This window comes from Phaethon aethereus (genome assembly GCF_964289735.1).
Source record: "Phaethon aethereus genome assembly, chromosome: 1".
Taxonomy (NCBI): Eukaryota; Metazoa; Chordata; class Aves; order Phaethontiformes; family Phaethontidae; genus Phaethon; species Phaethon aethereus.
Window position 1 is genome coordinate 128,550,809 of NC_138575.1, and position 17,991 is coordinate 128,568,799.

At 38.5% G+C, this 17,991-nt stretch overlaps 1 protein-coding gene across 4 annotated transcripts in view; it reads left to right on the forward strand.

The window, feature by feature from the left end:
* Positions 1–17,991, forward strand: part of DMD (dystrophin) — a gene marked incomplete at both ends in the record, with an annotated part of 1,339,794 nt that overhangs the window by 899,215 nt on the left and 422,588 nt on the right. For all 4 annotated transcript variants that reach the window (XM_082008889.1, XM_082008891.1, XM_082008888.1 and 1 more), the window contains 2 exons: positions 12,140–12,287; positions 14,229–14,378. In XM_082008889.1, the coding sequence (XP_081865015.1) occupies positions 12,140–12,287; positions 14,229–14,378 (298 nt within the window). The remainder of the gene's footprint in view (positions 1–12,139; positions 12,288–14,228; positions 14,379–17,991) is intronic.

Below are 17,991 nucleotides of genomic sequence, written 5' to 3' on the forward strand. Positions count from 1 at the left end.
CCTTGTACTGTGCACTGGTGAGGCTGCACCTCAAATGCTGTGTTCAGTTTTGGGCCCCTTACTACAAGAAGGATGTTGAGGTGCTGGAGCGTGTTTAGAGAAGGAGAACAAAGCTGGTGAAGGGTCTGGAGAACAAGTCTTATGAGGAGCGGCTGAGGGAACTGAGGTTGTTTAGTCTGGAGAAGAGGAGGCTGCAGGGAGACCTTATCGCTCTCTACAACTACCTGAAAGGAAGTTGTGGTCAGGTGGGTGTTGGTCTCTTCTCCCAAGTAACTAGCATTAAGATGAGAGAAAAGGTCCTCAAGTTGCACCAGGGGAGGTTTAGGTTGGATATTAGGAAAAATTTCCTTACAGAAAGAGTGGTCAGGCATTGGAACAGGCTGCCTAGGGAAGTGGTGGAGTCACCATTACTGGAGATGTTCAAGAAATGTGTAGATGTGGAACTTCAGGATATGGTTTAGTGGGCATGGTGGTGTTGGGTTGATGGTTAGACTTGATGATCTCAGAGGTCTTCTCCAACCTTAATGACTCTATGATTCTGGTATAAATTTGCATTGTGTTTACAAGTAGTGTAGCTGAACTTCTTACTGTTTAGTATTTACATCTGACTTCTCTAAAGTATCTGTGATATTTTTCATTTAAATTACTGTATTTAAATTTCCTTATGCAAATTAAGGATCTTTGCACATTCTTTAGAGGAAGAAAGAAAAGTAATTATCTCTTGGTTAATATTTTCTCTAAATTGGTAAGTTACTATTTTGGTGACTTCTTAAAGTCTCAGTAACAGCTACTAAATGCACTAATTCCTAACCTTAGAAATACCTTTAATATAAAATCAACAATTGAATGTTAAAAAAATAAAAAAGCTCCAAACCATTTTTCGAAGTGGAAGTGGGAATATGAGTCACAAGCGCAGATCTGTCTTACTCCTGTGACTGCATATTTTCTACCTCTAGCTGACACCTCCCAAATAAGTCCAACATCACTCCTGTGCAGTTACAACCTGTAAACATGTGATGTGTTTCACAAACTGTTTATGGGTTGCTGTGGTATTGGTATCACATTGCTGGGTATGGAGAAACTACATGAGCTGTAATATGTATTTCATATGCTTTCTAGAAACTGTAAATGAAAATACAAGCTTACTTGAAATGAGCCATGAATGTTTATGTAATAGTTAACCATTATAACTAAGGATTAATGATAGTAAAAAAAAAAAAAAAATTCTTCTCAGGGTATTTTGTGGACTACCATAAGGGTTTGTTATTGATTCAGTTTAATACTGTTAGGAAAACTAATTCCTAATCTATGAAATACCATATATGAAAAATGCCATTGGGAAAAATAATTAACTTAATTTAATTTACTACTTAATATTAAATACTGAATATTAATATATTTTCTTCCAGAAGTATAATGTATATAAAATTCATATAAAGAGCTGTGCAGTCAGAATAGTTGACGAAGGGGCCTTATGAATTTAGAAATACAAACAGAAAGTTGCTGTGTTTTAATATGGAAAATAAAAACTAATGTGTCTGAGAATAGCAGTCACGTAGAAGACCAAAAGTTACATCTGAAATTCTGTACTTCTCAGCTATAGTTTGAGAATTTTCCATCAAATAAGATGGGTTAAATTTCAGGGTTAATGAAATAAACCGTTTGCCAAGAGAGAAGCAGTTTAAAAGATTTTTGGGAGCTTAGGCTGGTTTAAAAAGATAAAGCAGTAGTATAGAACAGCAGGCAGATCTGTGCTGGAGGTGGTTCTGCTTGGTTCCATAGGACCAGCTGCTGAAATGATACCTTACTCCTCAGTGGCCTGCTTATCCAGCAAGATGTACTCCCAACTGCTTCCTCAAGAACTGCTCTGTCCGTGTCTGAATCAACTGGTGGCTCATGCTCCTTACACCGGTTGGTTTAGGCTCAGATTTGGAAGCCCATATTCCCTTAATAACAAGTTACTGTTAATTTGTCATTTATGCCATGAGTTTAAACAGCTAGCAAGTACGTGTATCTGTTGTTCCAAATGTAATTACAGTGCTAGAAATCACCTCGTTCAAAAGGTGCAATGAGTCATCGAGTTAAAACTTTTTATTTGATTAACTGGTTCAGCTAATACAGAGAGTGCTTTATTTTAGTGGCTTGCCTTACATGACACTTGTCATGCAGGATGTTATTTATAATAGAAGTAGTGTTCTAGCAGGCCAAGAACAAATTGTAAATTATGAAGTGCACCTGCAGCTCCCGTTAACTGCAATGGATCTTTTAATTACTATACTGCATTCCTGACTGTTCCTGACCAGGATAAGGAAGTAGATCTTTTTCTTGGTCTGAATTCTGAAACCCTTCTGTGCATGCGCGCACACACACACACACATAGATATCTATATATCTACGTATATTAAAAATATCTCTAAAAAAATTCCTGGAAAGTTTTAGGTTGAAAACATCCCACATTGCTCAGCTAATAAAACTCAATCTTACTGATGAACATTTAAGTTAGTCATCAAAGTAAAAATCTTTCCGTCATGACTAGGAAAAGTTGTAAATGGTTTAAGGGTTGCAGTTGAATTCATAAGGGTGATAAAACTTACAGTGTACTTAAGATGAAAAAAGAATCTTGCCAACTGCTATCTCTGCTAGGAGACAAGAAATCTTTTTGATTTCTCATTCAAAACACTATACAGCTCAATAATTTTGCTCTCAGGTGCAGTGAGTTGAATGGCTTGCCTTTTCTGTGCCAGAATTAACATATTTAAAGTTGTATCTTTCTCAGGTTTATCCTTAGGGTACCATCACATAATGCCTCCACTGAGGTATGCGCTTTACAAATGAATAGAAGTGGTAAGAAACCCCCCAAAAAATAAAGCTGTTGCTGAGAGCCTAGGTTGTGGGGAATCTGGTCAGGTTGAGTAACAGAGGTTTTATTGTGGGGTTTACAGCGTAGCACTGGATGACTGATTCCCAGACTTCCACGTAACTGGGGCAGAAGAGGACACTGCCTCAGAAAGATTTTAAGTTCGGCTTCTGCTTTTAAGATTACAGGGAGATAGTTTTTCTTCATTTTTGTAGTTACAGATCTCAGCATGGAATAGCATCTGCCTCAGTTTCACAAAAATAAAAGTTTTAATTAGCTCGTTTTAGATCACCTATTTTGGCTTGAGAAGAGCTTTTGATGTCTCAAGTACACGTGTACTTCTCAGTGAAGAACAATGCAATAAATGTAGTGCAGTAAAGCTGGCCCTTCTCTGCATGTCCTATATGATCAAAATGGGTATGTCTCTATGCATCAGGAAGGTCCAGAATTTCTGGTTGCGTAACAGTGCTCCATAAGATATTCAGAGCTGTAGGACATAGGCACAAGAAATATTATGGTCTATCAGCATCAGGACTTTTCATTGATATGGCTTGCACCTCCAGAAATCCTAGACAAACAACAGTTCCTGAAAACAGTCATGCAGGTTTCCATAAGAAAATTTAAGGCAAAACCAGGAAAGTAGGGCTGTCAATTGGCTTCTTTTGCTATTTATGGTGTTCACTTTCACTTTTTTACCTATTTTTTTGTATAAATGTAAGTATATGTGTGTGTATATATATGTATACCTGTATTTATGTTTGTTTATATATGCATGTGTGTATGTATATACATATATAAAGACATAAATAGTTTTGGGGGATTTTGTTTTCACAGGCAATATTTTCTCTTTTTCCTCTGAAGAACAATTTGGCACCAGTTGCTTGTGTTTGTTTAATCTCTAGGCAGTTACTGCAGACTAATTTGTTTATGAGCTTAAAAAAGAGCAGCAGTGGGCTCGTATGTCTTGGCAAATATTAGAATATACTGTCTTAAGAATGAAAGCAAATAAATGTGTTTGATTTAGTATTCCATTCTAGATCTAAAGCAGGAACTTGATCTAACACTTTTATTCAGAGCCTGTTCAGAGCAGCAGAAATTTGCCAAGCATTTCAGTTAATATATTAATTTATTTTTAAAACAAATATTTTCATGCCCTAAGTGTAGTTATGAATATTGGCTTTTGTGTATTGAAGATACACTTTCTCTTTGGTAAGATGGTAAGATGTTTTTAGAGTGAAAGTTGTTATTTGACATGCAGTAGAGCAGTTATCAGGTGTTTTCTGCTGATGCCTATTTAACTATACAAAACATGTTGGGAGTAACTATCATGTTCCTACTGCCTTTATCATCTACAGAAAACATCAACTTTTAAATTTTGATAGAGGCCTCTGATGCAATATTTTCCAGCTTTGAAGCACTTCAAAATGTAAAAATTGTGGCTTTACAGTATCAACAATTCTCATTCTGCAGTAGATGTCTTGACTAAACAGTTTATGCTATTTAATAGCATTGAGTTCCTATTTCTAAAAGAATCTCAATTATTACCTTTTCTACCTCACCCTGAATTTTAAATCTATGATTAGGTGTGATTTTCATTTTCTGGATCATGAAATTTTTCCTTCATTGGTCCACTTCATTGTCTTCTTGATAGTTTAGCTCCATTTACCAGACAATAAATCTGATTACTTAACTGATAAGAATCTCCATATCGCAGGCTTTCCTCTTCTCTCCCCAGAGCAAATGAGTTGTGAAAAATCAGTTGCTGTTGGCCAAAAGGCTGTGGCCAAACACTAAAGTGGCTTAAATTCACCTACCTAGTTGATATAATAATCATTCTTTCTAATAAATTGCAATAAAATAATTAAAGCAATGCAATTAAATAAATTACCTTATCCATCAACACTTTATTACAGCTTTTTTTTTTTTTACAATAACCTCACAGATTTAATTCTGAAACAGGTGTTTTCTGCAGTTACAGCATGTGAAATCTTAACAAGGAACTGTTCTTGAGAACAACAGTTATGTCTAAAAGTTGCAATGTTGTCTTCTGAAAGCATCTAGAAATATTGGCAAGAATTTTTGCCACAGGAAAATAGGACACAGTGTATGTTGATTTCTGAAGTCCACTCACATCACTGCAAACCTTTTCTCTGGCAATATAGAGAACTGTAAATCTCTACTGCTTAATTTGTCTCTTGCAAAAACCTAAACCTATTTAATTTATATGGAAGGGTGGCGGGGGGAAGGCTTTGTCTAAATAGCTTAAATCATGGGGAGATACAACTTGAAGAAAGGAGGAAAGCCATAGTATCTCTAAGTATTTCTCCAGCTGGCGCTCTAGCATGGTGTACAGCGGGCATTTCCTGAACCTTGGGAGAGCGGAGAGACCCACCAGGAGCCCGCAGCTTGCATGACAGCAGCTGCCAAGACCTGGATAGGTCCAGGAGAAATGGCAGCCAAGCCTTCTCCATGTATAAAAGAAGCCCCTGGGGAGCTCCAGCGACCAGGGTAGGCAAACATAGTGTGGAAGGGCGTGCAGGAGAGGCACTCTAACTTTGCTGGCTCGGCCAGGGAACGATGGTATCCACCTGGTGGAAGGCTATGTCCAAACTATATCCAACTCTGCACCTGCCATGACTGATGCAGCTTCCCAGACAGAGCTCTGGTGGGGACATGCTGCCACCCAGGTGTCAGGCTGCAGGCTGTGCCCTGCTCTTATGCCGGTATCAGACGGCAGCAGTGGAGGAACTCCTCCGCTTAGTGACAGAGCTCTGGGAGGAGGTGGGTAGGTTGAGGAGTATCAAGGAGTGCAAGAGAGACACTGACCACTGGAATCCCACTCTGCCTTCCCTGAGACAGACCCAACAGGCAGACAGGATATGGAGGATTCCTTATCCTCTCTCCACCCATCAGAATGTGATGACTTAAGGGATAGGGGGCAACGGCAACAAGCTCCTGCCCAGCACAGTAGTGTCTCCTCCATGACTCCCCCACCTTCCCAGGTGTCCTTGCATAATAGGTATGAGGCTCTGCAAGTGGAACTGAACAATGATAGGGACATTTCATCTAGCTTGGAGGTGTCACTAAGGTTAAGCTAACCTACACCCTGCATCAAAACTGCTGCCATAAAGAAAAAAAGATAGGTCATTGTCATAGGAGACTCTTTCCTGAGGGGAACAGAAGGCCCAATATGCTGAACTTGCCCACTTCTTAGGGAAGTCTGCTGCCTCCCTGGAGTCCAGGTTAAAGATGTGACAAGAAACCTTCCTACCCTGGTACAGCCCTCAGTTTACTATCCATTATTGATTTTTCACATAGGCAGTGACGAAGTTGCAACAATAAGTCTGAGAGCAATCAAGAGAAACTCCAGGGCCTTGGGATGACTGGCTAAAAGATCAGGAGCACAAGTAATGTTCTCCTCTATCCTTCCAGTTACAGGGGAAGATGAGGGAAGAAACAGGAAGAGCCAGGAGCTCAATACCTGGCTCCGACCCTGGTGTCACCAGCAGAATTTTGGGGTTTTTGATCATGGGTTGATCTGTATGACACCAGGCCTGCTGAAGACAGATGGGGTGCCCTGTCTCAAAGAGGGGAAAGGGATCCTTGCACAGGAATTAACAGGGCTGATTGAAAGAGCTTTAAACTAGATTTGAACAAGGAGAGGGATAAAACCAGGATCACTAGAGACAAGCCTGGGGGTGGCACGCTAATGTTTGAGGGGTGGTGTTGCTACCGAGGTCCTTCAGCGCGGCCCATGATGTACTGAGTACACTGGAACACATTTGGAAATGTCCCTGTACTAATGTGTGCAGCACCTTAGCCATCTCAGTGGGGGTAGGGAATAGAGAGCCATACAGCAGCAAAGATGCAGGGGTTGTTGATGTGTCAGAAACCACAGAAGTTCCTGAGAACAGTCACATAAAAATTAGAGCTTCTCCCCTCAAAGGGGTGGCAGGATTGATAGCCCAACTGAAGTGTATCTACACCAATGCACGCAGCATGGGCAACAAAGAGAAGGAGCTTGAAACCATTGTGCAGCTGGAAAACTATGATGTAATTGCAATCATGGAAACGGCAGGATGATTCACACAACTGGAGTGCTGCAATGGATGGCTATAAACTCTCCAAAAGGGATACAAAAGCAAGGAAAGTTGGTGGGGTATGTTAGGGACTGTTTTGACTATTTAGAGCTTAATGATGGTGACAATAAGGTTGAGTCTTTATGGGTAAGAATCAGTGTGAAGGCCAACAAGGTAGATGTTATGGTGGGAGTCTGTTATAGACCACCCAACCAGGATGAAGAGGCAGACCAAATATTCTATAAGCAGCTGGGTGAAGTCTCACAATTGCTAGCCCTTGTTCTTGTGGGGGACTTCAACTTACCAGATGTCTTCTGGAAATACAACACAGCAGAGAGGAAACAGTCCTGGAGGTTCCTGGAATGTGTGGAAGATAACTTCCTGACACAGTTGGTGAGGGAGCCGACTAGGGAAGGTGCCCCACTGGACCTGTTGTTTGTGAACAGAAAAGGATATAGTGGTTGGAGGCTGTCTTGGGCATAGCAATCATTTCATGATAGAATTTTTGATTCTTGGTGAAGCAAGGAGAGATGTCAGCAGAACTGGAGGGCAGACTTTGGCCTGTTTAGGAGACTGGTTGACAGAGTCCCTTAGGAGGCAGCCCTGAAGGACAAAGGAGTCCAGGAAGGCTGGACATTCTTCAAGAAGGAAACCTTAAAAAAGCAGGCTGTCCCCACATGCCAAAAGATGAGCTGACAGGGAAGAAGACTGGCCTGGTTGAATAGAGAGCTTTGACTGGAAGTCAGGAAAAAAGAGTTTATGATTTTTGGAAGAAGGGGCAGGCAACTCAGGAGGACTAAAAGGACATTGTGAGGTTATTCAGGGAGAAAATCAGAAGGGCCAAAGCTCAGCTAGAACTTAATCTGTCTACTGCCATAAAAGACAATTAAAAATGTTTCTATAAATACATTAGCAACAAAAAGACAGCTAAGGAGAATCTCTATCCTTTCTCTATTGGATGGGGTGCGGAACATAGTGACAAAGAATGAGGGAAAGGCTGAAGTACTTGAATGCCTTCTTTACCTCAGTCTTTAATAGTAAGACCAGTTGTTCTTGGGGTACCAATGCCCTCTGAGCTGGAAGTTAGGGACAGGGAACAGAATGAACCCCCCATAATCCAAGGGAAAATAGTTAGTGACCCGCTACACCACTTAGATACACACAAGTCTATGGGGCTGGGTGGGATCTACCCAAGAGTACTGCGGCTGCTGGCGGAAGTGATCACCAAGCCACTTCCCATCATTTGCCAGCAGTCCTGGCTAACTGGGGAGGTCCCAGTTGACTGGAAGTTAGAAAATATGATGCCCATCTACAAGAAGGGCTGGAAGGACGATCCAGGGAACTACAGACCTGTCAGTCTGACCTTGGTGCCAGGGAAGGTTATGGGGCAGATAATCTTGAGCACCATCACATGGCACGTACAGGACAACCAGGTGATCAGGCTCAGCCAGCATGGGTTCATGAAAGGCAGGTCCTGCTTCACTAGCTTGATCTCCTTCTATGACCAGGTGACCCACTTAGTGGATGAGGGAAAGGCTGTGGATGGTGTCTCCCTGGACTTTAGTAAAGCCTTTTACATTGTCTCCCACAACATTCTCCTGGAGAAACTGTCTGCTTGTGGCTTGGATGTGTGTATTGTTCATTGGGTAAAAAACTGGCTGGATGGTCAGGCCCAAAAGTGATGCTGAATGGAGTTAAATACTGCCAGTCAGTCACAAGCCGTGTTCCCCAGGGCTCAGTTTTGGGGCTAGTTCTGTTTAATATCTTTACCAATGATCTGGATGAGGGGATCGAGTGCTCCCTCAGTAAGTTTGCAGACGACACCAAGTTGGGTGGGAGTGTTGATTTTCTTGAGGTAAGGAAGATGGATCTGGACAGGCTGGATCAATGGGCCGAGGTCAGCTGTATGAGGTTTAACAAGGCCAAGGGCCGGGTCCTGCACTTGGGTCACAACAACCCCATGCAACGCTACAGGCTTGGGGAAGAGTGGATGAAGAGATGCCCAGTAAAAAAGGACCTGGAGGTTCTGATTGACATCCGGCTGAATATGAGCCAGCAGTGTGCCCAGATGTCCAAGAAGGCCAACAGCATCCTGGCCCGTATTGGAAATAGTGTGGCCAGCAGGAGTAGGGAAGTGATTGTACCCCTGTACTCGGCACTGGTGAGGTCGCGCTGTGAATACTGTGTTCCTGTGCCTGTTACTCTTGTTAGTACTGTGACCCTCAGTACAAGAAAGACGTTGAGTTGCTGGAGCATGTCCAGAGAAGGGTAGCAAAGCTGGTGAAGGATCTGGAGAAGAACTATTATGAGGAGCGGCTGAGAGTTGTTTAGCCTGGAGAAAAGGAGTTTCAGGGGAGACCTTATTGCTCTCTACAACTACCTGAAAGGAGGTTGTGGTGAGGTGGGTGTCAGTCTCTTCTCACAGATAACAAGCTATAGGACAAGAGTAAATGGCCTCCAATTGTGCCAGGGGAGGTTTAGATTAGATATTAGGAAAAATTTCCTTACAGAAAGAGTGGTTAGGCATTGGAACAGGCTGCCATGGGAGGTGGTAGAGTCACCATCCCTGGAGGTATTAAAAAGATGTGTAGATGTGGTGCTTAGGGACATGGTTTACTGGTGGACTTGGCAGTGTTAGGTTAACTCTTGGACTTGATGATGTTAGAGGTCTTTTCCAACCTAAATGATTCTGTGATTCTTGGCTAGTACAGTAGGGTTCTCCTTTCTTTTTCTATTAGTACACAGTTCCCAACAAGCATTTAAGAGTGTCCTCCACCTTGTCTCCATAGTGTCTTTTAAGTTTCTCAAAAGAGATCATTAAACCCGATAAACCTGCTGTAGCCTTAGAGCATGTGACTCCTTGCTATCTGATTCTTGAACACTAGCTGAAAAAAAGTTGTCCTGTGTGAAGGTAATTTAAATTTATTGCTTACCTAAAATTCCAGCTACAATCCATAATAAATGCTTGAGATATGCAATCTATGGATATATCAGCTGAGCTATGAAAAATGCATCCTCCATTTAAACTTGTACTGACTTTTACTAACCTCCTTTACACCAACTTTGTATATTTATTACGACTGAATGCATGAGTTATTATTGGACTTCATAATACTTACTAATGCATTCTGGACTTGCTTTTCTGTATATATAATTTTTTCAGCTATAATCACTGCAAATCCATTTCCTGGAAACATATTAAGATTTTTTATAATTCACAACCAATACTTCAAGTAGTTGTTAGTGCCTTTTTCTTATCTAAATGATATTGATACTGCATTGAATTCAGTCAGGAAATAAAACATCTAGCACTTAACTGTAGGTGGAAAGTTTTAAGTATCTTCTTTGTTACTATCACTACTACACGCGTACATAAATTCTACAAAAACATTAAGCTTGAAGGTAAACAAAGAAATAACGTTTCATAATTTAGAAATGAACAGAGAACATCTTTAAACTGTGTTGTAAAGAAAAAAACCTTGAAAGTGTGAGCTACTTATTCATAATTATTTGGAAACATAAATGCAGAATACTGTTTTATTAGGTTTTTCTTCTCCAAGACACACACTGTGTATATTGTTGAAGTTACCACTTAGGGGTTTTTTTCAATATAAAAGAAAGGGTGGATTTAGGACAGTAGTTGGACAGACTTTCAAAAGGCGTTTGGCTTTTGTAAATTGAATTGAAACACTTTTTTTTTTCAAGAACATCTTTGTAGTGGTGTCTTCTTGTCTGTCTTTTGCCATCCAGGAAAGACTGTGTCACATGCATGGTGGTTTTCATATTTTTCAGATCTGCTTAAGATGTGGCATGTTTACTGCAGCCAGGCTGTGGGACATAGCAGCTTGATAGTGAAGTCTGGTTAAGACTGTTAGCTTTGGTACTTTACTCTGGTTTTTAATCTGTTTCAGAGGGGGTTCTGTAGAGCCTATAGAGTGTTTATTCATCTAATACGGCAATCCTCATCTTGCAAGGATGCTTTGTTAAGGAAATGCAATGAAAATCAGTAAGATGGAAGGCAGGGAAAGCACTAGCAAAAGTTTTGCTGGTTTGCAAGTTATGTAAAATAACAGTTGAATTGTATGCTTCTGGTTTTATTTTATAATAGTCAATGTTCCAACAGCAGGACTCTTTCCCTTCTCAGAAACCTTCATCTGTAAAAATGTCTTGTTTATAGCATGAAGTCAGATGATTCTTTTACTGTGAAATGACATTTCATTCAGCTCATATATGCCTCTCTTCACTGCTAGAATTTTCACTGCTGACCAAACCAGGCTTCTCTCATTTTGCACTGTAACCAGGATGATATTTAAAAGGAATCTGAGAAGTCTTATAGTTTTTCTTGCTTTGTTTTCCCACTAACCAAATGTTTTTACTTAAAACATTAAGGAAACAGCATTCTTTCCTTGTAAATAAGTGTTTCAAATATGGAACACTTGAACTCACTTGAATATTTTCATTCTCTGGAATTTGCCATGAGAAGAATAACGCTGTATATTATTTTCTTGACTTACAGTTAGATTTCTTAATACAGGGTGAAATGTTTCAGGGATTTGGATTTACAAAATTCTATAAGATAGGTACTGACTGTTGGAAATTTCTGAATTTCTGTTCTGCTTGAATAGAAGCTTTTAATCTATAATTTCTAGTTTGTCAAGACTGTGTGTGTGTGTGCATGTGAGCAGGCAAGTGTGTCAAGCAATAATTGTTTTCAGTATTTTTTTGTTAGCTGACACTTTTTATTGATTCTCTTTTGCCTGAAGCTTATTCACATAGCTTTTCTAAAGAGATATCTTTGCTTAATTCAGCCATCAGAAAACATAGTTTCCTAAAAGAAAAAAAAAAAATGAGATGGTGTAGTTTAAAATAGGTGTCATTCCATTTGACTTCTCGGTGTTCTGTGGGCACTGACCACCATAGCAAGTATGGGAGACCAGAGAAAGTTATGCTCCCTGTCATATGTAATCTGGAAGCTGAATTTAGTGACATTGAAAATTATGACTCAAGTTTTTCTTTTAAAATACATTTAATACCATGTTAAAAGGGTCTGATAATTTTTATATGAAAAAATCTATGGCACACTTTTAAAAATAATTAATATGAAGGATAAGAATTTGTTTTCCCTAGTCTGTCTTTAGTATGGATAAGCACTTCAACATAAACATAAATGTATAGAAACATTGATTTCACATTTTTATTACAGGCTAGAAGAAGAAAAGCATATTTTATCAGAATTTCAAGAGGACTTGAACAAGTTGATTTTATGGTTAGAGGAAGCAGAGAGTGTTATTGGTATTCCCCTTGAACCAGGGAATGAAGACCAGTTAAGAGACTGCCTTAGCAAAGTCAAGGTATTGTGAGTTTTATTCTTAATGATTTCTTACTTTGTCAATCCTGCATGAAGAAAATTAAATGTTATTTTCAGAGAAGACTTCTACCATCAAACATGACATTAATTTAATTTTTTTAGATAAATCAAAGCAGTGGAATTGCAAAACCCACACACAAATATATACTGATCATATTAAAATCAGAAAAGTAGTGTAAAATGCTTATCCTGTCACTAGGTGGTTAATCATTATCTTTTTTCATCCTCATTTCTTAATTCATAGCTTGACTGTTTTATCTGTAAAATATTTCTCTATAGGTGTCTTGTTAATCTTTTATAACTTCTCTTATGAAATGATATTCAGTATTTCACAGGAGTATCTAGATTGTCTGTGCATGCATAATTATAAATGTCAACTGGTTAAAGTATCACTGCAACAGTTTCTAGACTAAACATCTAGGTCACTTTTAAAAATGCTTTTAAAAACAGTGTTTGTTTTTAAAGGCTGGAATACTTTACACGAAGATGTTAGAGCCTTTAGACTATGCTACTGCTAATAAATACATCCACTGGAAGTTGCTCTGTTTAGTTTCTGAACTGTGTCCAATAGAATTACTATGTTTAATAACTCAGTAATAAATTAAACTGTAGTTGGAAAATGCATATTACTCACAGAATACTTGCCTAAAGGTTTCCTGTCCTCTCTGGAGGATAAGGACTAGTTATCCTTTATGCCAGTCGAAGTTGAACAAATTCAGCAAGTGATGGCATAAAGCATTTAATAATCTGAAGGAAACTTGTCAAAGTTTCTTCTATACTTCTTTCAACAAAATATGACAAAAATCTAAAAGATTCTTTAGTAAAAATCTATCTTCAATTTTCTTTTTAAATAAACAAAAATAGGATAAATAGTATTGCATAGCATTTTCAGAAATGAAGACTTAACCATGTGCTGAGTTTGTCCTTCTGACTCTCTTAGCATAAGATGTCAGCAAGTTCGACAAAGAATTTGTGAGGCTTTGCCTCCATTATTGAGGGTACCAAAACGAAGGCAAAGAAATACTTGTAAGGGGTGTTGGATGCATTTTATAATTTGCAGACATGATTACAGGGTTAAAGTCTAAATGGATCGTTTAGAATCATGAAGGCTCCTACCCATTTACATACAATATTTCCCAATTGTAGTATTCCCAAGGGATACGTAATCGAAAATTAAAGCTGTCAGCACCTCTTATTTCTCTCTTTTTTTTTATAGTCCACCTTGATCTTTTGGAGCTATACAAGAGAATATGTCCTAATGCCGCAAATAATAATGCATTAGCTTGCAGTGTGGCTCATTTCATACCTACCTGTTTTTGTTAATTAAAAAAAAAAAAAGAGAACCTGAAGAACTTTGTCTTTTAGTTACATTATCCTTACGTGATACATCAATTATTTTGACCATATAAGTTTGTAGTAGCTGCATACATAATGGAGAAATGGCACATTTAGTTGATGCCTTGATTCCTTTGGCTTTACTTTTTTTTTTATGAACATACATGAGCATTCTTAATTACGAGGTTAGACTGGAGGTTAGGCTTTTCACCACACACCCTCTGGGTGATTGTGTTCACAGCACGGAACATGTTAAAACCCTTCTCCAAAATGCTTGCATTTTACAATAATAAAAGATGATTAAAATTCATATACATGAGCTATTGAGTGTCCCAAAGTGGAATTTATCATGTAGCAGTGATTAATATCCTGTGAAAACCCATATTTTGTCTTTTAGGACTCTTTAGGTTTAATCCACTAATACAGTCTCTTTTGGGGTTTTTTAGCCTTCTACATTCAGTAAGCAGCAGTTATTTTGTCTTGAATGGACTTTATTCCTTCAACTGATACACAAATCGATAAGGGTGAAGATAAGAGAGCTGCAAATTCTACCACAGTTCATCTTAACTGCTGTATTTGTCTGTTCCAGTTAAGAGTTGAAGAGCTGTCACCACATAAGGGAATACTGAAACGATTAAATGAAACCGGTGGAATAGCACTTGGAAGTGCATCACTGAACCCAGACAAAAAACATGAGCTTGAGAGTACACTGAAGGAGGCTACTCATCGCTTGTCAAAGGTTAGACATACTAGTGATATAACTGTGGCATAAAATTTTAATCTGCAGCAAATATTTGCGTTATATATTTTCTGGTATGTGTTATTTTTCTCTGTATGAAGAGCCATTTGTATGCATAATGAACCTGAGGAAGAAAAATGTGTACAATACATGCTGTGAGAAACAATGACAACAGACCAAGACCATTAGTGCCTGAAGTGATGATGTTGCATCCAAATATGCTCCCTAAATTACAGGTCCGCTGCTTAACGGTGGAATGTAGTGCATCATTTTTGTAGCCTGGTTGTGTTGAGAGTACAGAAAATATTGCACCTTTTGTGACTCAGGTGTGTGAGATGCAGTAGCAAATGGCTGATTGCCTTTATGGAACACTTCCCAGTTCTCTCCCCAATCCCAAGGTGGAAGCTGCAACCGCTGTTTCACGTTCCATCACGCTGCTTCCAACCTTAAGGTTTGAGTTCTGGTTTCTGTGTAGCAAAGTTACAGTAGCATATTTTTGTGTTGGAAACTGGTGACAATGAATAGCAAGTCTGGTAAAGAGAGGCAGATAATTTGAGTTCTTTCATGTAGCTTCTGCTTCTCATGTAGCAGAAATAGTAAAAAGCGTTGTCCAGAGGGCCACCACCCAAGGTATGGATTAGCCTGGTCAGAAAAGGTCAATGTAGAATCAGCTGAAAGATTTCTGTCAAGTCTGATGACAAAATCAGAATTTGGGAAATTAACCTGTGCTATCTATTTACTGAAGTTACTGGGATGCCAGAGGAAAAAGAAAGAGGGATTTCTTTTGCTTAGCTCCGGGGAAAAAAAGGTGAGAAAATTTTCTGAGTACCTTACTGAAAAGACAAGCTAGAGTTTCTGGTGAAGAATAACACACCCTGGGTGTTTTTTGTTACCATTTTTGTGAACATAGCTGAATTTCAATCACAGACCTGGGAAATCAACAAGAACTTATTTGATGTAGGACTCTCATTAGTTTCTTCCTAACGGAAACAGTCTGGCAAGGTTCAGAATATTAGCTAATGGCTCAGGCAGAAGTGGATAATAAATATTGATCACATTCACAAACTTCAAGTTGGACACATAAATCATTATTTGGGTGCTTGGACAGAAGTATCTGTTTCTCTACAAATGGATTTCTGAAATCAATGTATATAGAAGAATCCAAAACACTTCAAGATCAAAATAGTGTTATTTACTAGCTGAAGTAAGCACATACATAGCTGAATTTAGGCTAATTTTAATAGATTTAAATAGCTGAGCTGTAGTATTAAAAAGACAACATTAGTTTTCAGGAAAAAAAATTTTACTTATAGTAAAATTACACAAATACATTTTAATGAAATTTGTAGTTTGTCTGTGAATATAAGCTTTTACTGATTAGTCATATACCTAAAAACTTTACACTTTCACTTTCTGCTTGCTGATGCAGAAATGATCTAGGTTACTTGTCACTGTCAGAGCAACTGTGAATGCTGTTGAAAGTACCTAGGTCTGGATGAAATGTGGGGGACAAAGCTACTGTTTAGTGAATCATTCTCTTTACAAGTTTATTTCTCCTAGATCTAAATAATGTTCCTGGCAAGATAATAGGCTTGGAATTTACCACGTACAATCTTCCCTTTACTCTTAAAAGAGACTAAAACCAGAACATTGAACTTCCGTTTGAGATCATTACTTAACCACAACATTTTGATGACAGTTATCTACCTATGGAGATATATAAAACCAAGAAGGTCTCACTGGTCCTTGGTAGCTGAATCTAAAGAATCTAAAGAAGTAGTATATTTTTTTCTTATGAACAGAAACTTAGTTGGCAGATTACAAGATTCAAATCTGTACATGTTCCCTGAAGGTGTTCTCTTTCTCTGAAGGTTTTCTATTTCGCACAGGATCTTGACAGATTAAAAAAAAAAAAACAACAAACCAAAAAACTCCTTTTGGGTTTCTCTCATTGGATTTTTCCCATAAAACTGAAGGGAAAAATATTTATTTTTTCGTTTACATGTTTTTCTTTTACTCATAATTTGTGTAGGAAGCCTCAATGTTTCATTTTCTCATCTGAAATTCTAGGGTCTGTAATAAAATAGAAATCATGGAAAGAACATCTGCAGGCCTGACAGGGACATACATTGTCTTCCCTCAGATATAGATCTGTAAGCACTGAAAAAAAACCCGCATATTTTTACTGTGAGCCAAGCTCACAGCTCTGGCACTTTTAGTATCGGGTGAACTTCTGGAGGATGGTTCTGTAGCCAGTTGTTTAGATGAGGATATATTTTTTTGTGTTCCTCAAAGCACAGTGGACAAACATCATCACACAGAGATTTCTCTGGGGCTTCTTTGTCTCTCCACCCACTTTGAAGAACATATCTCATACTTTAATCCTTTTTTTCCTAGCTGTTTTGTTTTCTGGCACCTCTGTTAGAAATGAACATGTAACAGTCTACCACTTTTGATTATCTCGCATTGCAGGATGATATTATTTTCAAAATATGAAACAGACATGACAGTTACTAAAATAATGTAAGGTAGGTCCTTATCTGGCATACACTAGAGTAATTCTGTTTACTTCAGAGAAGCTGTGACAATTTATACCAGCTGAGAATGGAGCCAAATATCTCCTAAGATTATGACAAATTTTTGTTTTGCCTTAATCTGCCAAGCAGGGGAATGAGGGACAACACCTGTGAGTCTTAACCTTCAAGGTGACGTATTTGAAATAAGTCATGTTCAAACCTTCTTTGCAGTCTCAGAAACTGTTGCCCTACAGCAATGGAAATAAGCCGAGAAAAGAAATTGAGTATGAAAGGGATTGCAGTCACATAAAAGAAGATTTTTTGCTTTTGCTTCAGTATTGTCTTTGCTTTTAGGTGTTTACATCACGTGCTGATGACCTTGAGAATACATATATGAAGAGTTTTTCTTCCTTTGCATAGTAATAATTTTAAAATGACAGTACTTTAGACAACTTTATTGAATAGTGATTGTAACAGGCTGCTACCTCAAACATAGTTTAAGCAGAGAATGAAGATTAAAGCTTACAATTGAAAGCATGACTTTTAAATTCTAGACTGGTTTTACTTATTGTACCTACTCCAAAGCCAGTATTTGCAAAAATGAAAATAACACTATGTTTGTGAAGTCTTAATAGTATGAAAAATGAAGGGTTTTAGAACCAGTTTTATGCCTTCACATCCATAATCTTTCATTTATCTTCAAAGCTCGAAGTATCTTCTGCTGTGATACCCAGCTAGTGTTTCAAAGCATACAAGAGGGGTACTTAGGCACTGGAGTTTGTGATGAATTCAGTTCTTGTCATATACCACCTGCCAGGGCAGATAACAGATCTGTAATGGGTTTCTTACCTTTTACTGTGCAGTAAATGGATTGATAGATTAGGTCTGAGACCAGTGAACCATGGAATCAAAGGTTTGCTGGAAAGAGTTTATTACTCTTTAATATTATTCTTGGTCTGGTGTCGGCCAAGAGGGATGAGGTAGATTATCTGAAAGTAAGCTGGATGCCAAAATCAGCATTCTCCTCATTTATCCACTTTAGTCTTCACAACATCTACTGTATGTATTATGAAGGTTATTATAAGTGCATGATGGAG